The sequence below is a fragment of the Hyperolius riggenbachi genome, chromosome 2 (genome assembly GCF_040937935.1).
Source record: "Hyperolius riggenbachi isolate aHypRig1 chromosome 2, aHypRig1.pri, whole genome shotgun sequence".
Classification (NCBI taxonomy): domain Eukaryota; kingdom Metazoa; phylum Chordata; class Amphibia; order Anura; family Hyperoliidae; genus Hyperolius; species Hyperolius riggenbachi.
Window position 1 is genome coordinate 75,595,048 of NC_090647.1, and position 25,706 is coordinate 75,620,753.

At 45.6% G+C, this 25,706-nt stretch overlaps 1 protein-coding gene across 6 annotated transcripts in view; it reads right to left on the reverse strand.

The window, feature by feature from the left end:
* Positions 1–25,706, reverse strand: part of LOC137545556 (protein mono-ADP-ribosyltransferase PARP4-like) — a 168,535-nt gene that overhangs the window by 63,594 nt on the left and 79,235 nt on the right. For all 6 annotated transcript variants that reach the window (XR_011026055.1, XR_011026054.1, XM_068266922.1 and 3 more), the window contains exons 24-30: positions 23,811–23,998; positions 22,278–22,377; positions 14,148–14,318; positions 11,718–11,798; positions 7,664–7,744; positions 2,690–2,785; positions 483–581 (exon numbers count right to left, since the gene is read on the reverse strand). Coding sequence is in view for 4 of the 6 variants with exons in the window: in XM_068266922.1 (XP_068123023.1) it covers positions 483–581; positions 2,690–2,785; positions 7,664–7,744; positions 11,718–11,798; positions 14,148–14,318; positions 22,278–22,377; positions 23,811–23,998 (816 nt within the window). In the remaining 2 variants the exon portion in view is untranslated. The remainder of the gene's footprint in view (positions 1–482; positions 582–2,689; positions 2,786–7,663; positions 7,745–11,717; positions 11,799–14,147; positions 14,319–22,277; positions 22,378–23,810; positions 23,999–25,706) is intronic.

The following is a 25,706-nucleotide window of genomic DNA, read 5'->3' on the forward strand; positions in this document are numbered from 1 at the left end:
TAATCAGTACATTACAGAAAGTAAGGAACTTTATCACAATATGCTAATTTTTTGAGAAGATCCTGTATATTCACAGGGGCGTAGCAATAGGGGGTGCAGAGGTAGCAACTGCATCGGGGCCCTTGGGCCAGAGGGGCCCCATACGGCCCTCCCTCAACTACAGCATTAGCTTTCTGTTGGTCCTGTGCTCATAATAATCACTTCTATAGATACTTTGAACAGTGGTAATCATTAACAAACTGCTCCCCATCCCCTTCTTGCACCTCTGACACTGTAGTTGCCATTGGCAGGTTTTGGTGCGCAGTATTAATTGTCATGTGTAGAATGCTTGGGGGGCCCCAATGTAAAACTTGCATCGGGGCCCACAGCTCCTAAGCTACACCACTGTATATTCATGAATACTGATTGTCAGTTATCTTGTTTCTGGATTCTATAAACACATCAGGATAATCTCACCCACAGGCTATAGCTGTAAAACTGACCTCATCCTCTTTATAGTCCATGTACGGCAATAAATCCACATCTTCAGCAGAGAGGATCTCATCAATGTTTGGTTCAATGTTCTCGCTCTCCTCTGCACTCTGAAAGGAAACATCACACTTTCATACTGAGGAACAAAGAATTATCCAGTAATTAGCTTCATCCAGGAGGAAGATGAGGTTAGAAAATCAGTGAATAATGAGCACAGATGCAAGCTAACTGGATCAACTGCTACAAAATGTGATTTGCTATTCCCAACTTCTGCCTCCTGGATAGAACCATAGAGCATTTTGGGAGAATTTTTTACCTCATAAATAACTAGTCTTCATTGAAATCATTAGTATGACATCCAATAACACAAACAACAAAAGTGTCTCTATAAAGATCAATGAGTAAACAATGGGCTCGACTATTTCCGCAGGATCCCAAAGGGGAAGCTGGTACTGCGCCTGCGCTGGATCCCAAAGGTAAATACTGCCATCTGTTGCTGATCGAGGGAGCCAGTGCACAGGAGGAAGGGGGAAGCCTGATTGAGATCCAGAGGCTTCTCCCTCCTGAGGTAAGTATCCCCCAAGGGCACTTTTATTTATTACAAGTTTTCTTTTAATACAGAATAAAATGTCCTGAAGACGCCAGGACATGCCAATGTAATGAATAGTGACTTATCAGCTGCGGTGGATAGCAGTACCACCGCAGCTGCTTCTGGTTCCCTGCCTGCCACTCTCCCTGTGCCTCGGGCGTCTAGCACGCCGAGGACAGGTGTGGGCAATCAGCGCTTGGCGGCTGCTGTGGACGGTGGGTCCACCGCGGGCATTGCTGGGTCCCTGCCTGCCAGGTTTTCCGCGTCCCAGGGGTCTAGTACGCCGGGGACACGTGTCTCTGCTGATCTCCAGGGCACATTAGCGCGTGCGCGCGCTCACCGTCAGAATCTTTATGCCAGGAGGAGGCGCGTCAGCTGACCAGCTGGTCGGCTGACGTCAGAGGGCACGCTCGCCTCGCCTGATTGGCTGAGGCTGGTGGGCGTGCCTTGAGGGTCTCCTCCGCTTCTTAAAGGGAAGGTCCAAGCAAAAAAAAAAAAATGAGTTTCACTTACCTGGGGCTTCTACCAGCCCCATGTAGCCATCCTGTGCCCTCGTAGTCACTCACTGCTGCTCCAGTCCCCCGCTGGCAGCTTTCTGACCTCGGAGGTCAGGGCCGCATTGCATACATTTTTACGCATTCCAGCTAGTGCAGGAACAAAAATGTATGCGTTGCACCACTAACGCGTAAAAATGTATATGTTAATGTTCCTGCACTAGCGGGAATGCGTAAAAATGTACGCAATGCGGCCCTGACCTCCGAGGTCAGAAAGCTGCCAGCGGGGGACTGGAGCAGCAGTGAGTGACTATGAGGGCACAGGATGGCTACATGGGGCTGGTAGAAGCCCCAGGTAAGTGAAACTCATTTTTTTTTTTTGCTTGGACCTTCCCTTTAAGCCTCTCGGCTTCACTTGCAATTTGTCTGCTGTCGTGAATACTTCGTGTTAGCGCTCAGACCTTAGATAGTTCCGGTGTGCTTTGATCTGGGAGGAAACCAGGGATTTCACACAAGACTAGGAATTATTATTACTATTGTTGATTACTCTTATTATCTGTGTATGACTCTGGCTAGCTCTGACCAATCTAACTCTTAGTGATTCTGTACCTTAGCCTATTTGATCCTGCTGCCAACCCTGCCTGAAATACGTTCTGCCTCTGCCTGTCGATTCTGTACCTTAATCTGTCTATCTGTTGCTGAACTGATCTGTCTGACCACTCTACTCTCACCAGGGAGCCCTTGTCTCTGTTGAGAGGTGCAGTACTGGGAGTACCCACCAGCTCCTCTGGTGAGGTATTGTTAATACTGTCAGTACTTACTGTGGCACCAATCACTACACTCAGTGCTTTAAAGTGTGTATAGCTCACCTTACCTCTCAGGGGCTATTTGTATTGTCAGCTTATACTTCAGTATTTGTATATCTGTATTATTGGTGATTCTGTAGATCACCATATAATCAGGTATATATCTGCATTATAGGTGATACTGCAGATCACCTGATAATCAGAACTCTGATCTTGCTAGCACCAATCGTTACAGCTAATCATGTGGGAGGTGAGGTGATGACCACAGTACATGCGAATGCACAACAAAAATAAAACTTTATTAAGTAGAATGGCTGCCTGACACTCACCCGCTTTTCTACAGCAATGAAGCTTGTGAACTGAGTCACAATGGAGTGCTCCTTACTGAGCTCAATGATAAAGGATTTCAACTTCTGTTTCACCATCTGTATGAGACAAGAAATAACAGGGTCACAGAAATAACTATGATCTGGGCTTAGGGTCGCTCGTCATGTGGTTACTGTTATAGTACCCCTGAATTAAGAAAAAATCACTGAATGAAACCAAATGTGGGCTAGCTTACCGCCTTCTGAGAGCCCAGATGCTGCCCGTTGTCCTCAAAATCCATCCTGTTCCCGGTCCTCTTATATTCCCAGCCTCCTGGCAGTTCCTTTGAATGGCGCAAAATGATTCTGAACTGTGCATGCATGAGTTTTGACCTGCGCATGCAAAGTGATAGAAAGAGCTTGTGGACAAGCTGTGCACATGCGGTCAAAATCACACCTGCCCTGTTCAGTGGAACTTTCATCGGAGGGATCCTATAGAGACTGGAATTGATTTTGTGCAGTACTGATCTTAAAATCAATCCAGTTCTCGATTAGGAGCAGATCGGATATTCCAGAAATGATTGACCCATTGGTCTGACAGGAAAATTGCATTATGTGTACCAGCCTTTAGAGAACACCCAAACTCTTTGCAGTCTTTTGTTTGGGTCTTATTCAATAGGTCTACCTGTCATTCACCTAGTGTGTACATACAGTTGTGTTCAAAATGATTCAACCCCCACTGAAATTGAGTGTTTTGGCCAGTTTGACATTGATTTTGATCATTTCAGTCATCTTGTTTACAATTAAATCAAAGAGGCACTTGTAAGTCAGACAAATATAACATAACATTTATAATGAAATTGAAATAACCACAAATGTCTTTTCTGTGCTCACATCATTATCAGTTTTATTCAACCCCCAAGTGACATTCATTCTTAGGACTAAGTACAACATCCTTTTCCAGTTATAACAGCTTTTAAACGTGAAGCACAGCTTGACACAAGTGTCGTGCAGCGATCTACGGGTATCTTAGCCCATTCTTCATGGGCAAAAGCCTTCAGTTCAGTCACATTCTTAGGCTTGCGCGCTGCAACTGCTTTCTTTAAGTCCCACCAGAGGTTCTCAATCGGATTTAAGTCTGGTGACTGCGATGGCCACTCCAAAATGTTCCAGCCTTTAATCTGCAACCATGCTCTACTGGACTTGGAGGTATGCTTGGGATCATTGTCCTGTTGAAAGGTCCAACGTCTCCCAAGCTTCAGGTTTGTGACGGACTGCATCACATTTTCATCCAATATCTCCTGGTTATGAGAAGAGAATTCATGGTGCCTTGCACACGCTGAAGCTTCCCTGTACCTGCAGAAGCAAAACAGCCCCATAGCATGATTGACCCCCCGCCATGCTTCACAGTAGGCAAGGTGTTCTTTTCTTCATAGGCCTTGTTCTTCCTCCTCCAAACATAGCGTTGATCCATGGGCCCAAACAGTTCTTATTTTGTCCACAGAACACTATCCCAAAACTTTTGTGGTTTGTCTACATGACTTTTGGCATTCTGCAGTCGACTCTTCTTTGGAGACAGCAAGGGGCTGCACCTGGGAGTTCTGGCATGGAGGCCTTCATTACGCAGTGTGCACCTTATTGTCTGAGCTGAAACTTCAGTACCCGTATCTGACAAATATTTTTTTAGTTCCTCAGCAGTCACATGGGGACTTTTCTCCACTTTGCGCTTCAGGTAGCGCACAGCAGTCGAAGTCAGCATCTTCTTTCTGGTACGAGCAGGTAGCGTTTCAACAGTGCCCTTTGCCTTTAATTTGCGAATGATGCTTCCTATGGTGTCACTTGGTATGTTTAACATCTTTGCCATCTTCTTATAGCCATTGCCCTTCCTGTGAAGAGAAATCACCTCTTCTCTTGTCTTCCTGGACCATTCTCTTGACTTCACCATGTTTGTAAACACATCAGTAAATGTCTAGAAGGAGCTGAGTATCACAGTCATTTTAAATCTGCCTAATTGGTTCTTATTATGCTTGATTGCTGCTTGTTAACATCCACAGGTGTTTTCAATACCTGATTGAAAACACTTGAATGAACCTCTGTTCTTGAGAGTGGTAGTCTTTAAGGGGTTGAATAGTTGTGTCAATGAAGAAATCACAAAAAAAAACAAAAAAACATTTAATACTGTATTACAAAAACAATTGATGTCATTTTAGTTGCATTTGGTTCTTTAACCACTTGAGGACCTAGCCTTTACCCCCCCTTAAGGACCAGCGCTGTTTTTTCAGATCTGTGCTGGGTGGGCTCTACAGCCCCCAGCACAGATCAGGGTGCAGGCAGAGCGACCAGACCGCCCCCCTTTTTTCCCCACTGGGGGGATGATGTGCTGGGGGGGGGGTCTGATCGCTCCTGCATGCTGTGGGTGGCGGGGTGGGCACCTCAAAGCCCCCTCCACCGCAGTATTCCCCCCCCTCCCTCTCCTCTCTCCCTTCCACGGAGATAGGAGGCTGCACAGGAACGGATCTGTCCTGTGCAGCCTCTAACAGGCTCCCGCTGTCATGTGACAGCGATCCCCGGCCGCTGATTGGCATTATTTCCGCTTGTGTTTACATTTAGCCTGCGAGCCGCGATCGGCGGCCCGCAGGCTATTCACGGAGCCCCCCGCCGTGAAATGACAGGAAACGGCCGCTCGCGCGAGCGGCTGTTTCCTGATTAATTAGCCTGCAGCTGGCGACGCAGATCTGCGTCGCTGGTCCTGCAGCTGCCACTTTGCCGACGCCCGGTATGAGTGCGCGGTCGGCAAGTAGTTAAAAAGTCCTTGTAAGATTTCATTTTGAACACAATTACAAATGTACACTAAATTCCCTAAAACCCTTTACAGCATTGGGGGTTGAATAATTTTGAAAACAACTGTAACTGATGATGCCTCATTCTATCTAGCTAGCCATCCAACTCATACCATTTGTTATGGTGAAAGACTGAGAAACATGCACTGAGCAAAAATATAAACGCAACACTTTTTTGTTTTGCTCCCATTGTGCATGAGCTGAACCCAAAGCTCTGAAACATTTTCTACAAACACAAAAGACCCATTACTCTTAAATATTGTTCACAAATCTGTCTAAATCTGTGTTAGTGAGCACTTCTCCTTTGTCGAGATAATCCATCCCAACGCACAGGTGTGGCATATCAAGGTGCTGATTAGACAGCATGAATATTGCACAGGTGTGCCTTAGACTGGCCCCAATAAAAGGCCACTCTGGATTGCGCAGTTTGATCACATGGCACAATAACAAAGATGTTGCAACGTTTGAGGGAGCGTGCAGTTGGCATGCTGACTGTAGGAATGTCTACCAGAGCTGTTGCCCATGAAATGAATGTTTATTTCTCTACCATCACTGAATAATCTGGGCCCTGGATACATGAAAGATATGTTGCAGCTGTGTAGCAATCCCCGCATTCTCAGATCCACAGGTTCTAATAATCTAGTCATACCCAGAGTCCACTAGGAAACTTTTGGTCCCAGAGCCTTCTGTCATGCTGCCCCTACGTTTTGGAACTCCTTACCTCAACAGATCAGGACAGCTCCATCCCTGGACGTGTTTAAATCCAGACTGAAAACCCACCTGTTCAGTTTGGCATTTGCAGAAATATAACTTTTGTTGTGTGGAGACTTCATCCTACTACCAATTACTGAATCTGAGAGAGCCTAAGCGCTTTGAGTCTTATGGGAGAAAAGCGCTATAGAAATGTTATTGTATTATTGTATTGTATACCATAAGCCATCTCCAAACGTGTTTCAGAGAATTTGGTAGTACATCCAACCGGCCTCACAACCACCGACCATGTGTAACTACACCAGCCCAGGACCTCCACGTCCAGCATGTTCACCTCCATGATTGCCTGAGACCAGCCATCTGGAACGCTGCCAGAGACGTATCTAGAGGGGTGCAGGCACGGCTCATGCCATGGGCGCCACAGCACCATGGGCGCCATGTCTGCTCCTGTGCTGCCATGCCTGCCTGTGTGCTGCACCACCATACCTGCCCTCGTGCTTTCCATCCCTCAGATCAGATTAATTCTGTTATCTGGGGAACATGGCTACTGTATGTAGGATGCACTTGGCTAAATGTTAGAAAAAGAAAACAGAGAGGGAATAAGAAGAGATATTTCCACAAAAGTAACTTCAGCAATATCTCAAGCCAAAAACACAGGCAACCATAACGCATGTACGCAAAAAATGATGCTGTTTGAAGGGGGAGAGGGGGCTCTGATTGGGTGGGGGGCGCAATTTCAGTGTTTGCCATAGGCTCTAAATAGCCCAGATACGACCCTGAACGCTGCAGCAACAATCAGTGGCATAACCAAAGAATTTCAGCACAAACTGTCAGAAACCATCTCAGGAAATCTCATCTGCATGCTTGTTGTCCTCATCTGGATCTGGACCTGACTGCAGTTCATCATCATAACTAACTTGAGAAGGCAAATGCTCACATTCAATGGCATCCTGCACATTGGAGAGGCGTTCTGTTCACGGAAGAGTCCCAGTTCTCACTGCTCAGTGCAGATGGAAGACAGCGTGTGTGGCGTCTTGTGGCATTCATACACGACCATCACCTCATGTTGCAGCAGGATAATGCATAGCCTCATATTGCAAGGATCTGTATGCAATTCACAATCCAGCTTGGGGGGGCGGGGCGGGGGGGGGGATGAATATGCTGGAGTGGCAGGTGGGCCCCAGGTTAATTTTGCCCCAGGGCCCCATTGTGGCTTGCACCGGCCCTGTCCTTACTTAATAGGTAACTGGCCAGGATTGAACCCTGGTCTTCTTTGTCAAAAGTGGTGTCTTTAACCAGTACACTAGCCAACCTGGATATGCATGTCAGTTAGTGAACATGCAAAACAGTTTTTGAGCACGCATCTTTGCAATGGCCAAATCTGCATCTGAAGCTGATGTTATTCTGTGTCTGTAATATAGTTAACATGTTATCATGGTCTACTCACCTCATTCTCATGCTCCTTCTCCCGCAGAATCCCATCTTCATAATCTCTGATAAGGGCCCGAGCTGTGAGCTTGTGGAGAATCTAAAATCAATGAGATGAAAATGATAAACGGTAGCAACTTGGAGTATCTTGTCAAATAATTCCTTTTTACTAAGAACTTAAACATATATATACTGTATATTGTTGCTGTTAGCAAATGATAAAGAGTGCTTATTAAATATATGATCTGAAATGTTTCCCATTTTACATTGCTCTGCAATAGCCAGCATTAGAGGGGTGGGGTAGGGTGGTGGGGGTTCAGAAATAGAACGTTACACATTGCTAATCAGATTTAAAGGATTTGCATTAGTTTCAGCTCACAAGGCTACATCAGATTCATATCATCAGATCAGAGGCTACCTCAGATGCAGATTATCAGATCAGAGGCTACCTCAGATGCAGATCATCAGATCAGAGGCTACATCAGATTCATATCATCAGATCAGAGGCTACATCAGATGCAGATCATCAGATCAGAGGCTACATCAGATTCATATCATCAGATCAGAGGCTACATCAGATGCAGATCATCAGATCAGAGGCTACATCAGATTCATATCATCAGATCAGAGGCTCCCTCAGATGCAGATTATCAGATCAGAGGCTACCTCAGATGCAGATCATCAGATCAGAGGCTACATCAGATGCAGATTATCAGATCAGAGGCTACCTCAGATGCAGATCATCAGATCAGAGGCTACCTCAGATGCAGATTATCAGATCAGAGGCTACATCAGATGCAGATCATCAGATCAGAGCCTACATCAGATGCAGATCATCAGATCAGAGCCTACATCAGATGCAGATTATCAGATCAGAGGCTACCTCAGATGCAGATCATCAGATCAGAGGCTACCTCAGATGCAGATTATCAGATCAGAGGCTACATCAGATGCAGATCATCAGATCAGAGGCTACATCCGATGCAGATCATCAGATCAGAGGCTACATCAGATGCAGATCATCAGATCGAAGGCTACATCAGATGAAGATCATCAGATCAAAGGCTACATCAGATGCAGATCATCAGATCAGAGGCTACATCAGATGCAGATCATCAGTTCAGAGGCTACATCAGATGCAGATCATCAGATCAGAGGCTACATCCGATGCAGATCATCAGATCAGAGGCTACATCAGATGCAGATCATCAGTTCAGAGGCTACATCAGATGCAGATCATCAGATCGGAGGCTACATCAGATGCAGATCATCAGATCGGAGGCTACATCAGATGAAGATCATCAGATCAGAGGCTACATCCGATGCAGATCATCAGATCAGAGGCTACATCAGATGCAGATCATCAGATCAGAGGCTACATCAGATGCAGATCATCAGATCAGAGGCTACATCAGATGCAGATCATCAGATCAGAGGCTACATCAGATGCAGATCATCAGATCGGAGGCTACATCAGATGCAGATCATCAGATCAGAGGCTACATCAGATGCAGCTCATCAGATCAGAGGCTACATCAGATGCAGATCATCAGATCAGAGGCTACATCAGATGCAGATCATCAGATCAGAGGCTACTCAGATGCAGATCATCAGATCAGAGGCTACATCAGATGCAGATCATCAGATCAGAGGCTACATCAGATGCAGATCATCAGATCAGAGGCTACATCAGATGCAGATCATCAGATCGGAGGCTACATCAGATGCAGATCATCAGATCAGAGGCTACATCAGATGCAGCTCATCAGATCAGAGGCTACATCAGATGCAGATCATCAGATCAGAGGCTACATCAGATGCAGATCTTCAGATCTGTCGAATAGTGTCCCTACCACTATACAATTGTGCTAAAAACAGCTCCATTCAAACTGGCAGAAAATATGGGGTCCTGGAAGGAGAACTTCAAAGAGTTAAAAAACAATTAAAGTTTTCCAATATTCAGTCCCTGTGTGTTTACTCTAATGGTCAGTGAACTAGCCTGTCTTAGAAACACCTACAGTTCACATTCTCTCCTGAGTTTTCTCCTATTTTTACATCTTGTCATAAAATGCCCTTTAAACCACCAGCAAGCAAGAAAATATTCAGAATAATTTTGATAGTACTTTTTCACCTGCTTTTGGGTTGTTCTTTAATTGTAAAATGCTGAAAAGTCATTTTAAAGAGAAGATGAAAATTATCTACTAGGAGCTAACTCAGGAGAAAAATGCAATTGCACACACCAAATTTGTATGATATAGTTCTCTCAATTGAATCCCCCCAAAAGAAAAAAAAGATAAAGAAAACTTTAAAGAGGAAATGTAACCAAGGATTAAACTTCATCCCAATCAGTAACTGATACCCACTTTCCCATGAGAAATCTTTACCTTTTCTCAAACAGACCATCAGGGGGCGCTGTATGGCTGATATTGTGGTGAAACCCCTCCCACAGTGTGATGTCAGCACCTACTACTGACATCACACTGTCGGAGCCTTGTTGCATTGTGGGAAATAACAGCTGTTTCCAACTGCCAAAAAAGCAATCTCCTTCCAGTGACATCACCTGCCAGCAGTAAAGATGTTGCCAGGTGATAAATGTCAGAATGTAAATCAGGGAGAGGAAAGATTTTACAATGGGCAAACACTGACTAAATCATTTCTAAATGATTATTGTTAAAAATAAGCATTTTTTTTCATAACGTTATTTTCACTGCAGTTCCTCTTTAAATGGTTTACACACTTTCAAGCACCCCTGTATGAACAAAAGGAGCTGTAATGAACAATGAGGAGGCAGCCGCGGCGAACCTCGCTGCCACCGCGAAATGCCGCTATCTCACTGGCTAACGGTGCTCCCGTGCCTCGGGCATCTAGCACGCCGAGGACGGGTCTATCATCTGCACATAGGGTCGCATTGACGCGTGCGCGTGCGCACCCGTCGCGACCTTTATGCGGCAAGGAGGCGCATCAGCTGACCTTCGGGTCGGCTGACGTCATGCCAGGTGTCCGCCGCTGATGATTGGCTGGGCGTAGGGGGGCGTGCCTCAGGGTCTCCTCGGGCTCTTAAGCCCGGAGGAGTCACTCGCAACTTGTCTGCTGTTGCGATCACTTCGTGTTAGCGCTCAGACCTTAGTTAGATCCGGTGTGCTTTGATCCGGGAGGAAACCGGGGATTCCACACAGCTTTAGGATTGTGCATCAATACTGTTTATTATCTGTGTTTGACTCTGGCTCGTTCTGACTATTCTTACTCTCAGTGATTCTGTACCTTTGCCCATCTGATCCTGTTGCCAATCCTGCCTAAATACCGTTCTGTCTCTGTCTCCTGAATCTGTACCTTTGCCCATCTGATCTTGTTGCCAAACCTTGCCTGTATATCGTTCTCCCTCTGCCTTCTGCAATTGTACCTGATCTGCCTGTCTGTTGCCGAATCGATTAGTTTGACCTCTCTACTCTCACCAGGGAGCCCTTGTCTCTGGTGAGGGGCTTCGTACTGTTAGTACCCGCCAGCTCCTCTAGTGAGGTCTTGTTAAACCTATCAGTACTTACTGTTTTGCACCAATCACTACACACAGTGCTATATAGTGTGTGACTAAGGTCACGGTCATTCCTTAGTGTTGCTATATTTGTATTATTGGTGATTCTGCAGATCGCCATATAATCAGATATAGTATCTGCATTATTTGGTGATACTGCAGATCACCAAATAATCAGAACTTTGTACTTACTGACACCAATCGTTACAGGAGCAAGGTTCTGAGGGGCAGTATCAAAACCAGTGCAAGATCAAATTGGAACAAAACTGGGGCAAAAAATTGAGTTAAGTTCCTCAAAGACTCCAATCAGAATCTAGGCAACTGCTCAACTTTAGCACCAGTTTTGCTCCTTGCACTGGTTTCGACAAATCTGTCAATGAGATTATCACAATATTTGAATTCATCATCAATGAGCAAGATTGATACATAATTATCCTAGAAATGACCATTGGAACCAACATTGAAATATGTACATATTAAGACTGATAAAGTAGTTACAAGTAATTAAGGTAACAATTTTAGTTAGTAAATTATCTGTACATACTGTTCCAGTAGTCTTCTGAAGTTCAGTGGTGGAAACCATGTTCTCAAGTTCTTTTTTGTTGAGTAAAGCCCTCAGTGTGGCCTAAAAAGACCAAGAAAAAAAAACCCAACCACAAAACTTTGTAAACGTTGTGTAATAATTTAATAAAGATATGAATAAACAAAAAAACAAAAAAAAGAGTTAAGGAAACAGTAATATAATGACTTGGTGAGGCCAGATATAGGGTTGCATTAGAGGGTAATAAGGAGCACTTTTAGCCATTGAAATTGTTAAAATGTTAACGCCACCAGCAAGCAGAAAAAAACTCTGAAAAAAAATTGACAGTAGTTTTTCAATGCTGAAAAGTTATTTTAAACAGAAGATTAAAAAAAAAAATATTTCATAGGAAAAGTCCAAAGTGAATTAGATAAGGACCAGTATGATCTAAATGTACAATAATCCAACCCTTTAGTTATTCTGACGGGCTCTATGAAAAACTGATTAATATCTGAGCATCAACTGCTCTTGATCAAAATTTTCAACATAAATAAAAGAACACTGATAGATGGAAAATGTCCATTTATTTCAAAGTTGATTTTTTTTTTTTACGTAGGAGAGCATAAGAATTCGTGACCAGTGACTAAATGGATTGTTTTCAGTTAGGCCCTTTTTCCATACTCATACTCTGACCTTTATTTTGACACAGTTGATCATTTTCATGGACATAAACATGTATGTACAGTGCCAAACATATTAATAATTAGTATGTGTTCCATTTTTTTTATCTTTCTGCATGAAAGAGTTAACCTTCAGGCATGCAAGTGACAGTTTCTCTCGTGTTGACCTTTGTAGGATTATAGCTTAAAGGGGAACTTCAGCCTAAACAAACATACTGTCATCAAGTTACATTAGTTATGTTAATTAGAATAGATAGGTAATATAATCTCTTACCCACCCTGCTTTAAAAGAACAGGCAAATGTTTGTGATTCATGGGGGCTGCCATCTTTGTCATGGGGGCAGCCATCTTTTTGGTTGTAAGGAGTTGACAAGGAGCAGGAGACACAGTTCCAACTGTCCTGTGTCCTGATTACCCCTCCCAGCTGCACCCGCTAGGCTTCAAATGTCAAATTCAAAATGTAAAAAAAACAAACACCAAAACAGCAGAACGAGAACAACAACATCAGAAATCCCATCATGCTTTGCACAGCATCAGGGGAAAAAAGCCCTGGCAGTTTTCTTCTGTGCAGCTAAAAATGATGCTTTGGTAAGAAAAACAAAGTTCTGATGCTGTGAAACTGTTAAAGAAACACCAAACCTTTTCAGGGCTGCTGAGTCGATTTTTAGTCTGGAGGTTCACTTTAACCCTCACTTATATGAAATTACAGCCATAAAATGTTCTTGTTTAGTGCAGGGGAAGTTTATATATTTTAGATTCTGGGACACTTTATAGACTGCCGTTGAGCAGAAATAATAAAACATTAAAGGACCACTACCACTAAAAATTATAAAATTTAAAATACATGTGTACACATACTTATAAGAAGTACATTTCTCCCAGGGTAAAATGTAGTATAATAAATTACTTTTCTCCAATGTTGCTGTTGCTTACTGAAGGCAGAAAAAATCTGACAGGTTTTAGACTAGTTATCTCCTCATGGGGGATTTTTCGTATTTCCTTCATTCTTTACAAAAGCACTCTGTGGAAAGCATCTGTACAAAGATGGTGACCAGCCTCTCTACTTCCCCGCACACTGCTTTGGCAGTTGAACTGAGCAACTGCTGTTCAGTAAGTGTTTTTGAAAATAAATAAAGCCCTGAGAATCTCCCATGAGGAGACGTACAAGTCCAAAACCTGTCAGATTTCTGCAACGTGTCATAAGCGACAGCAATGTAGAAAAAATAAATTTATAGTATAGTGAATTTTACTCTTGAACAAATGTACATTTTATACATATGCATGCATACACATGCATTTTCAATTTTAAAATGTTTCGGGATAGTTGCCCTTTAAATCTACTTTGTAAATGTTTAAACACAAAATAAAACCATGGGATATCTTAGAAAAAGCCATTTTTAGGAGTGGGAGGATAGATACAATTGTTTATCTCATCAGTGTTATTATTATATTTATATGCACTAAAACACACACATTTTTTTTTACCAACAGCATAATACTTTACAACAGAAAGACATATGATGTCTGGAATAAAACAGTATGCTGGTTTTTTTTTCTGAGTGTGAAAAAATGACATAGGTATGACCCCGCCCCATCGACTTATATGGGCTGTTGGATCAAGTGCGTTTTTACGTGCAGGAAAATGTACACAATATACTGTAAATGGGGCTATCCTGTCAAGACAAAAAAAGCAATTTAGCAATCATGTTATAATGGTGCCTTCTTATAAGAGGACTTATGCTTAAATTTCACTATTGATATAAAAGACACATACCTGAGTACAACGAGAGACAAAGCCATATACAAATAGGCTGTCATTGTGAAACAAGGACTGTATGTTGGCGGGGGCTTGCACTGGTTCAGTACGGTTTCTATCAAACATCCTCCATTTAACTGAAACTGCTGTACAAACTGGAGATGTCATCCGAAGATATTGCTTCGTCATCTGTAATCACACAAACGCAAAGAAAAGTGACTTATAGCTCTCTGGAGGACTAATTGTTCATTAGCACTGCATTTTTGTTTCTTGATCTTTTTCAGACAAGACCATCACCATCCGCAAAACATTTATATTGCATTTTTCTCTTGGGAGACTCAAAGCGCCAGAACTGTAGCCACTAGGAAGCGCTCTATAGACAGTAGCAGTGTTAGGGCTGGAACCCACCAGAGCGCTTTTTTGAGCGTTTAGATGGCGCTTTAAATTGCTAGCAATTTTCCTAAACACTCTGTCAATGTAAATGAATGTAACAAATTCCACAGTAGCTATTGGGATTAGCCAAAAAAAAAAAGGACATGCAGCATTTCGGAAGTGTTTGCGCTTCAATGTAAAGTATTGAAGCGCTGGCAAATCGCTCAAAAATCACTACACATAGTGATTTGTGTGCAATTTTAAATTACTGCAAACTGTAACAAAAATTATAATTATTTGAAAGGACCAATCAGAATTAAAATCGCTAATTGCAAATCGCTATCACAATCGCTGCCAAAAAGCTTACACTTTTTAAAATCGCCCCCAAAATCAGCGAAAACACTCATGAAATCGCTTACAAAATGCTACTTAACAACGCTAGCAATTGCGCAAGCGATTTGCGATTTGTAATGGGTTACAGGCATCATGGAATCTTGCCTGAGGTCTCCTTACTGAATAGGAAGAACTGAGATTCAAACTCTTTTCTCCTGTGTCAGAGACAGAGCCCTTAAAGGAAACATCCAAGCACGAAAAAAAAAAACCAAAATCCACTTACCTGGGGCTTCCTCCAGCCCCGGCTGCCATCCTGTGCCCTCGCCGCAGCTCCGGTGGCTCCTGGTCTTCTCTGCTGCAGAAGCCGATCTCACCAGGCCAGCTTCTTGTGCACTCCACGGCGCGAGTCACGTGGTCCGGCTGACGTCATCAGGTCTGTATTGCGCAGGCACAGTAGTTCTGCGACTGCGCAGTACAGACCTGATGACGTCAGCCGGACCACGTGACGGTGGACCTGGGGGGGTCTCAGCTGTCTTCAGGGGAGTTAGTTAGCAGAGTCTTTTCATGAAACCTGTGCCCTGTTAGCCAGAGGTGTAAACTCAAAGTTTGTCTAAGCTGATCTCACATTCAGATGTTAATTAAAGGAACCAACAGGGCCTTTCATAGAGGGAGATCCGAGAAAGCTAGTCACAGCTGGACACCAGACACCCTGGCTCCAGCCTTACCAGGAAGAAATTAATGTACTATATAATCTTTTGCCCATTTACAGAATACAATAAATAGGGTAGTTATGAGAGCGGTATCATTGGATCCGTAGGGTCATGCTAAATCTCTTGATACCAGTCGAGAGGGGCCTGGGGCCCCTACAACCCAGGTATGAATCTTCTCAGGAACCTGATCCGCTGCACTAGCCATATCTGATATCATATTAATCGGTAGGTTCTGGGGATCGATAATATGTAATTATTATTTGTGTGCCAGCCGCGTAGGTCGGCCTAGAGAACATGTCAGGATTATGAGGTTGCTGAAGCCCCTGCCCAGATGTGATTACCATAATCCGGCCTGGGGGCTGACTCTGGAAGCCCGCCTCTGAACTCAGCTCCATTAAAATTGAATGAGCTGCCGGGGCCATTGAGTCCTCCCATTCCATCCATATGAGAACATTCTGCTGCCAGCCAGAGGACACATGGCTGGCGGCCATCTTGCTGAACTTTGAATTAAGCTCTGAAACAAAGGGCACATGGCTAGCGGCCATCTTGATTGGCCATCTTCTGTAACCTGGAACAAAGACTTCTGCTGAACTTGAAACCAAGGACTTGATGATTTTCCCACAGAAGGACATATTTCCACAAACCCTAAGTATTTTCTCCCTTTTATTTTTTATACTGGCTATTACTGTTTTAATAATTGTTGATTTTAATAATTGTCTGTATATATTAATTATTTATATCGCCGTGAATAAACGACTTTATCAAAGTCATTCACTGTCTGCTACCCTGCTTATCAGCCGCACAACTGAACCAGACCTGTGGAGAGACGCTACTACTATTGTTTGTTGTTGGCTAGACAGAATAGAGTGTGTTTAACCGTTCTTATTCGCAGGACTAGTCAGTCAGCGGGCTCCTCGGGCCCATGGTAACCGAGGTGGTGGCAGTTATACTTTGAATCGTGTGTGAGTTGTAATTACCCGTATCTCACAGGCTCCCTCCTGGTTTGTCTGCGGCCCATTCCCAACGGTTCCTGCGCATTGACTGCGACCAGAGCTCGCACGATCCGTGCGCTGGCACCGTTTGGAAGGCAATTTGCAGTCAGCCACCAGGGCTCTTGTGACAGTGTTTGGCAGCGGTTGGGACCTGTGTTGTGCTGAAAGTATCTAAGATAGCGCTAGCGCTATCCAGAAACGAACTAATTCGTTGGTGTAGCTGGAAGGCAATATATTTTTTATATATACAGAGAGACTGTGTAGCCAGTACCCCTCCCCAAAAGTTTTATTTTATTTGGCATGGAAATGTCCAGGAACTACCAGAACATGTGCCTAGCCGACCTGGAAAATCTTTGCGAAGAGAGAGGCATTGACATCCTCCGCAAGAAAAAACGGGACCTGATAGCAGACTTGTCCAGATGGGATGCCCAGCAACTGCGGGAGCTGGGAGTGTCCGCTGAAGTGGATACCAGCCCATCTGACAATCGAGGGGAACCAGAGACTGAGAATCCTGACCGTACAGAGGTTGTGCATCCTGAGGGCCCTGCATTAACAGTTACGCAGGAGAATGTCAGTATGGTCCCCAATCCCAGGGTTTCTGAAAGTACTCGCCCGGAACTGGCCAGTACTGGACTGTCCATGGGTGCTGACCCGGTAATGCAGCAGGCATTATGAAAGCCAATGGAGACTGACCTGGAAAAGTACATGCAGTACATGGAAGCACGAGAGGAACGGGATGCCGCTGAGCGAGAACGGGAGCGCCAACGACAGCATGAGCTAAACATGGCAAACGTGCAACAGGCCAGCTGGAGTTCTTCGCCCAGCCTCCCTGCTGAAGGAGCTGCACCACCCGTAAGTGCAAAATTTTAATTTGCTAATATTGAAAAAGACACTGACATTGACTTGTTTCTGCGGTCTTTTGAAAAAGCATGCCGTCAGTATCGTCTGTCCCAAGACCAGTGGGCCAGACATCTGACACCTTTGCTGCGCAACAAAGCGCTTGATGCTTTCGCAAAATTGCCTGCGGAGAAAGATAATGATTATGCCGCTATAAAAGACGCTATCATTACTAAGTACCAGCTGACGCCAGAAGCCTATCGCAAAAAGTTCAGGGCCTGGCAGAAAAAGTCTTCTGATTCGTACCGAGATGTGGTCAGCAGCTTGCTCACCACACTCTGCCAGTGGACTCTAGGCCTCACCAAAGGATCTTATGATGTCCTGGAGGACTTGATAGTCCTGGAACAATTTCTGAACATTTGCCCTGCTGAGGTACGACAGTTTGTGTTGGAGCGCAAGCCGGCGTCAGCAACTGTCGCTGCAGACCTCGCTGAGACCTTTGCAACTACCCGGGTGTCTGATACACGCAGAACTGTCCCATCCAGCTGGAGAGGAGGTCAGCCCAATACTCTGACAGACTCTCCTGCCCCTGTGAGCCGTCAGCCACCGAGGCCACCCAGCGCAGCTGCTGCACCGAGGCCTGCAGCCCCTGGAGAGGTCACCTGTCACTACTGCCGCCAGCCCGGACACATGAAATTCGACTGTCCGGAGTGGAGACAGACACCACCAGCACCTGCAGCACCTGTATCACCTGTACCTCACCCACAGCAGCGGCAACCCGCCAGCGAACCACAGCCCGGATCATCAGATTTTGTTCTGTTTGCCCGCGGAAAGGAAATCCGCGACCGAACCAACCAGCAGCAACTTGTTAGAGTGAACGACAAAGTTGTCACCGGATTCCGGGACACCGGAGCTGACATCACGTTAGTTCACTCACACCTTGTGCCAAAGGAGAGCATTAGCTCCAGCCGATCCCTTGCCCTTACTGGAGTAGAGGGCACCCTGTTTCACATAGCCCACGCGAGAGTGAAGATGGATTGGGGGGTGGGAATCCAAGAAAGGGTTGTGGGGGTTATGAAGGATCTCCCAGTCCCTGTGTTGCTGGGGACTGATTTGGGCAAGCTTGTGTCCTACTACGAACCTGCCACGACAGCCTTGTCGCTCACGGAAGGAGACGGACTCTCCACCCACCACCAGGTACTTTATACACTTGGGAGAGCACCAGGGGGAGGTGGGTTGAATGTGCCCAGTTCAAGGGTACCCGGTTCAATAGTGCCTGCTTCAAAGGCACCTGAGTTTGATGTACAGACTGTCTGTTGTGATGATGATGTAACTGTACCTGAGTTTACTGTACAACCTGTCTGTAATGAAAAAATGTCTATACCTGTCAATGTCATTAATGCATGCAACAATGATTTGAGTAATGCCCGTCTGTGCCATTCTGAAGGTGTACCTGTGCTAGCAGTACCGCGCAGCTGTACCGCTCAGAACCCGAGCTCAGAACAGGTGGAGGGGGTTCCGGCCTCCTCCCCCTCCTCTGACCGCAGGGATGAGACCTTTCAGCCGCTGGCCTCGTGTGACATGAGCAAGTTGGCTGAAACTGACAGCATCCTCACAGCAGCACTACAAAGCGACCCAAGCCTGGAGGTGCTCAGGCAGCAAGCCTCTGAGTCCCTCGCAGACGGGCCGCTTTCAAGGTGTACTGGGAAGGTGGGAGACTGTACAGCGAGTCTGTACAGCCCCCTACCGGTGGATCACATGCGAATACCAAATGGCTTGTGGTCCCGAGTGCGTTCAGGGGACATGTGCTGAAATCCGCACATGCTAATCCTCTGACAGGGCACTGTCGGAAACAGTTTCATTGGCCCGGGATGAACAGGGATGTAGCCAAATACTGCAAAGCATGTGCCGTCTGTCAGGAGCGGGGGAGGTCCAGGGATTCCCACGGGGTTCCCTTAGGTCCACAGCCACTTCGCAGGGAACCTCTGCGTGGGCTGGCTGTTGACCTACCCAAACCACTGCCCGTTGTCAGCAGTCCTGGCAGACACCACGTCCGACCGCAGTGGTGCAAACGCCCTGTCCAGAACGGTCCAGGTCCGGTCAAACCTGAGGGTAGCAGACCGCGACCTGTCCAGGGGAACTGAGCCGCAGGCGCCAATGGGTTTTCCCACCGTGCCGGCAGCTCGAGACCCATCAGCCAGGTTGGCCGACATGAAGCGGGCAGCCGACCCCGGAACGCTGATGGGCTGTCCCAGTGTCAGGAGGAACTAGACCCAACAGCGCCAATGGCTGCTACGGTGGATGTCTTGATGACAACCCCCTGCACAGCATCAGGAAGGGGAGGTGTGACGGACGAGCCGTCAGTGCGCAGAAAACGCATCCGCAATCGATTTCCTGCCTCGATTGTCGTTGCGCTGCCAAATCAGAATCTCATGTCGGTGGACCCAGGCAGTCCAGCCTGGGGGGGCGTCTCAGCTGTCTTCAGGGGAGTTAGTTAGCAGAGTCTTTTCATGAAGCCTGTGCCCTGTTAGCCAGAGGTGTAAACTCAAAGTTTGTCTAAGCTGATCTCACATTCAGATGTTAATTAAAGGAACCAACAGGGCCTTTCATAGAGGGAGATCCGAGAAAGCTAGTCACAGCTGGACACCAGACACCCTGGCCCCAGTCTTACCAGGAAGAAATTAATGTGCTATATAATCTTTTGCCCATTTACAGAATACAATAAATAGGGTAGTTATGAGAGCGGTATCATTGGATCCGTAGGGTCATGCTGAATCTCTTGATACCAGTCGAGAGGGGCCCGGGGCCCCTACAACCCAGGTATGAATCTTCTCAGGAACCTGATCCGCTGCACTAGCCATGTCTGATATCATATTAATCGGTAGGTTCTGGGGATCGATAATATGTAATTATTATTTGTGTGCCGGCCGCGTAGGTCGGCCTAGAGAACATGTCAGGATTATGAGGTTGCGGAAGCCCCTGCCCAGATGTGATTACCATAATCCGGCCTGGGGGCTGACTCTGGAAGCCCGCCTCTGAACTCAGCTCCATTAAAAGTGAATGAGCTGCCCAGGCCATTAAGTCCTCCCATTCCATCCATATGAGAACATTCTGCTGCCAGCCAGAGGACACATGGCTGGCGGCCATCTTGCTGAACTTTGAATTAAGCTCTGAAACAAAGGGCACATGGCTAGCGACCATCTTGATTGGCCATCTTCTGTAACCTGGAACAAAGAATTCTGCTGAACTTGAAACCAAGGACTTGATGATTTTCCCACAGAAGGACATATTTCCACAAACCCTAAGTATTTTCTCCCTTTTATTTTTTATACTGGCTATTACTGTTTTAATAATTGTTGATTTTATTAATTGTCTGTATATATTAATTATTTATATCGCCGTGAATAAACGACTTTATCAAAGTCATTCACTGTCCGCTACCCTGCTTATCAGCCGCACAACTGAACCAGACCTGTGGAGAGACGCTACTACTATTGTTTGTTGTTGGCTAGACAGAATAGAGTGTGTTTAACCGTTTTTATTCGCAGGACTAGTCAGTCAGCGGGCTCCTCGGGCCCATGGTAACCGAGGTGGTGGCAGTTATACCCTGAATCGTGTGTGAGTTGTAATTACCCGTATCTCACAGGCTCCCTCCTGGTTTGTCTGCGGCCCATTCCCAACGGTTCCTGCGCATTGACTGCGACCAGAGCTCGCACGATCCGTGCGCTGGCACCGTTTGGAAGGCAATTTGCAGTCAGCCACCAGGGCTCTTGTGACACATAGCATAATGAAAGAGCAACAACAAATGGCATGGTGAATATCACTCATTTCTTGATCGCTCTTCTATTTTGTAACTTCTCACTTTGCAATGGATTGATTTATTTTTCCTCCTTTTTGCTAAAGTTCCTATTTAACTCCTCCTATTTTGTTGAGGAAATACGGGTCTCTATCTCGCCAAGCCAACCCAAGCCAACACATGGGTGAGTAATCCTCCAATACCAACCCCCTCCCCCATCATCATATCAAGGAGTCAGCATCACCACCTTAAAGGAACTCTATCAAACCATGTGTTCTAAAATGACAATGTACAAATAATGTCTAAGTAGCCGTGTTAACATTTTCCTACTTTTCCTGTTAAATATCAGAGGCAAAAAACTTTAATTCATTGTGTGTAGATTTTAGCTACGTTTGGAATGTCTCATTTGCAGAGGTATGAATCTGTAATGCTGGGAATACACGGTTCGTTTCTGCCGTGCGTTTCTCCTCTCGATCGTTTTTGACGCTGGATTCTGCAGTCGATTCTCTTATCTTCCGCTCGTGTTTCTTATCATTTTCCATTCACTTCTATCAGAAATCGAGCGGCAAAAGAATCGAAAGGGAGATTGGGCATGTCGGACATTATCTATCGAACCATCTAATCACCGCAATAACGAACTGTGTATTCCCAGCATAAGAATCTCTTCAACCTGACATGCTAAGAACCGTGTAATACTGAAGCAGATTACCTGACAGGCTTTTGTTTTCATATATCAGGTTTCACACACACAATTACAGATGTTTATGTTGCACATATGATACATTTCCTTTGCTCTCTGTGAGAGAAAGCTCTGCCTGTCTCTGACTGAGCTCTCTGCACACATAGAGTTAATGATGCACTGTGAAGGGAATCTCCCCCTCCCCTCATGGCTGAGTCTGTGGTCAGAATTTCAGCAGACTGCCTTCAGAAAGTGTGAAAGGGATTAGATAACAGTAAACAGAGAGATAAGGATTCAGATGTATACACCAACGCTTAGCAACACTTCCCAAACATTTCCTATCTCAACTGAAAAAAATATGTCAATTGATAGTGTCCCTTTAAGGTTGCTGTTACGAATTCTACTTTATCACTACTGTATTAAAGTTACCTGATTCCTCCAGCTGCTCTTAGATTTGTCTGCAAAATACTCAAAACCTCCAGCGCCATATCTCGCCAAACACCTCAGCATGTGCTTGTTGGCTGTAGCCCTACAACAATACATCATACATAAAAAAGGGAACTGAAAGTATATCATAGGTCAGCAAAGACTAAATACTGTAACTGTAACACATATGGTTAAAGTCTATTGCCACTTCTACAAAGCCAAAACAGTCCCTTATTGTTATATAGTTAACGTATTCTTTGTAATAAATTATATTTCACAGACATCCTTAGGACTTGTTATTGCCCATTCTTCCCCTTCCACATTCCTGCTCCTCACTGATTGGCTGAGGGCTGTTCAGGGAGACTGTGTGACACGAGGCTGAGAAGAGACATAGAAGCAAATTCACCGCAGCCCTTTGCAGAAGATGCTGAAATCCGATGTAGACTCTGCTCACGTGTGTTTACAAAGCAAACTAGATATGACAGTGCAGAGCTCAGAGGGGAGAAGGGTGGGCAATGCATCACACACCTTTTCAGGCAGATGAGAAAAAAAAGATATGGGAGGAAATTACGTCATGGATTGGCTTTAGTCAGAGACAGTAAAGATTTAAAATGTCTGGAATAGTTTTCTCTTTATTCACTATATAAAATTCACTAAAATCAAAATGTGGACAGTACAATACATACAGTATATACTATACTGTAAGTAGATCAAGTATTTATCTACTTATATATGTGTTTTTCTTTCCTGGAATAGTATGGCTGACCCTCGTGCTTTAACCACATAACGACTGCCTAACGCCGATAGGCGGCGGCTGGTCGTTTGTGGATTTACATGGAAACGGCAGCTCGTTCGAGCGGCCGTTCGTTCCATGTCAGTTCACGGAGGGTGTCTCCGTGAACAGCCTGCGAGCCTCTGATCGCGGCTCGCAGGCGAAATGTAAACACACGGGGAAGAAATCCCCTGTGTTTACATCCTACGGCGCTGCTGTCGCAGCAGCGTCGTAAAGGAGATCGGCGATCCCCGGCCTCTGAAGCCTATTAGAGGCGGTGCAGGACGGATCGGGATCCTGTACCGCCTATTCTGAGCAGGAGAGGGAGAGAAGGAGTGGGAGGGGAGATTAGCGCTGCGGAGGGGGGCTTTGAGGAGCCCCCCCCCCCCCGCTCGGCCACACAGAGCGGCGGCGATCAGACCCCCCCAGCAGGACATCCCCCTAGTAAGTCTGATCGCCCTGCCTCAATACTGATCTGTGCTGTGGGCTGGAGAGCCCACGCAGCACAGATCAGCCAAAAATCCCCTGGTCCTTAAGTGGTTAAGACCCAGTGTTCACATATTAGCCGTGGCTAAGGACTGACGAATTTCTGTGCTGACGCATCTGAGAGATCAAATTACATTTGTGATTACTTGAGGACGAGGGGGAATTAGACAGGCTCTTCTCTCCAGAAACACAAAAGGTGCATTTCTCTCTGTTTGCCTTGTGTCCTGTGCAAGAGTTCAGGTCCACTTTATATGTAACAAGGAATATATAATACTTACCCTACACCACAAGTGAACAAATTGACATGACCTTTATTCTTCTCTAGGATCTGAAGAACAAGATTATCATTCTGGAAATGTCCATCAGAGATGAGGAGGACCTTCTGACATCCTGATGATGGCCTCAGGAGACAGATGGATTGTAGGGTTTTCCAGAACTCTGTGTTTCCCATGTTTGGTTTGGCTTCCTAGGAAATAATGACAAAGTGTTAAAGGACATCTAAAATGAGAAGAATATGGAGGCCGCCATATTTTTTTTCCCTTTTAAACACCACCAGTTACCTGGCAGCCCTGTTGAGCTATTTGGCTACAGTAGTGCCTGAATAACACCAGAAACAAGCATGCGGCTAATCCTGTCAGATTTGACAATAATGTCAGAAACACCTGATCTGCTGCATGCTTGTTCAGGGTCTATGGCTAATAGTATTAGAGGCAGAGGATCAGCAGGATGGCCAGGCAACTGGTATTGCTAAGGAAATAAATATGGCAGCCTCCATATCCCTCACCCTTCAGGTTCCCTTTAAAGTCATGATATGCCAAGAAAAAAAGCGCTAGTGTCTTGAGAGGCGGCAGTCACAGGGTTTGCAAACCCACCACTCTGAAGTTGCGATATCACCAACCCTGGAGCATAGTGAGCTGGATGGGTGGGTTGCATGGTACCACCCATCTCTATGCTCTGGGGGCACATATGTGAGTGTGACTATGGGATGGTGAGTGTTTGCATGCCAGGCAGGGGAAGCGGGGAGAGAGGTGATGGGGAGAGGGCAGCCAGCACACTTATGGTGTGGTTCTGTGGGCTAGTAAGTGATCGCATCAGGATTTGCAGGTTCAGAGAAGGGCGGGGTTTAAGGCGCCAGAACTTGTGTGCCTATAGGCTTCCGAGATGTAAATCCAGCCCTGATGGCTAGAGTTCACTGGAGTGTGTGCTTTACAGTAAATAATGCCCTAACTTACGGTGACCATACGTCCCGGATTGCCCAGGACGCGTCCCGCCTTCGAGGAGCGCTGTCCCAGGCTGCATGAGGTCCCGGCCTCGGGACGCTGCCCACCGTATCTGCATGAACTGGCAGCGGCGACTATAAACGCCGTGCCAGTTCATTGCCCGCAGCCCCGCTCCAGCCTCCTTAGTGTCTTCCGGTGTTCCGACACCGGCAGGCGAGCAGGGCTACGGGAAGATGGCTGCCGAAATCCTATACTGGAGACTATTTGTGTCTCCAGTACAGGGCTTCGGGCGCCATCTTGCCGTAGCCCTGCTCTGCCTGTCAGCGCGGGAGATGTTCTGCAGGAGAATCGTCCGGGGGAGCTGCGCGCCAAAGGAGACTTCTGCCAGGTGAGTAAAATCTTTTTTTGAAATGTGAAATGTGCCCAGATTGCGTTTATTTTGTGCTGAAATGTACCCAGATTGCGTTTATTTTGTGCTGAAATGTGCCCAGATTGCGTTTATTTTGTGCTGAAATGTGCCCACATTGCATTTATTTTGTGCTGAAATGTGCCCACATTGCATTTATTTTGTGCTGAAATGTGTCCACATTGCGTTTTTTTTTCTGCTGACATGTTGCCCACATTGCGTTTATTTTGTGCTGACATGTTGCCCATTGCATTTATTTTGTGCTGACATGTTGCCCACATTGCGTTTATTTTCTGGTGTCTGGGGTAACTATTGCTGCATTTAGTATTTAATGGTCATAGTAGGCTATGTTTGCTGCTTTGGGGTTATGGTATACTATTAAATAGCATCACACAGTTTCTGAACACCCATGATGCGAATCCGCGTTTCACCACATCATGGCGTAAACACTGCTTTCTTATGCCTCGCTGTTACATCATTATGTTAGCTCCGCCCATACAATGTCGTGGCCATGCCCATTTTCGGCGTGCAGCCCCCTCCCCCCCCCC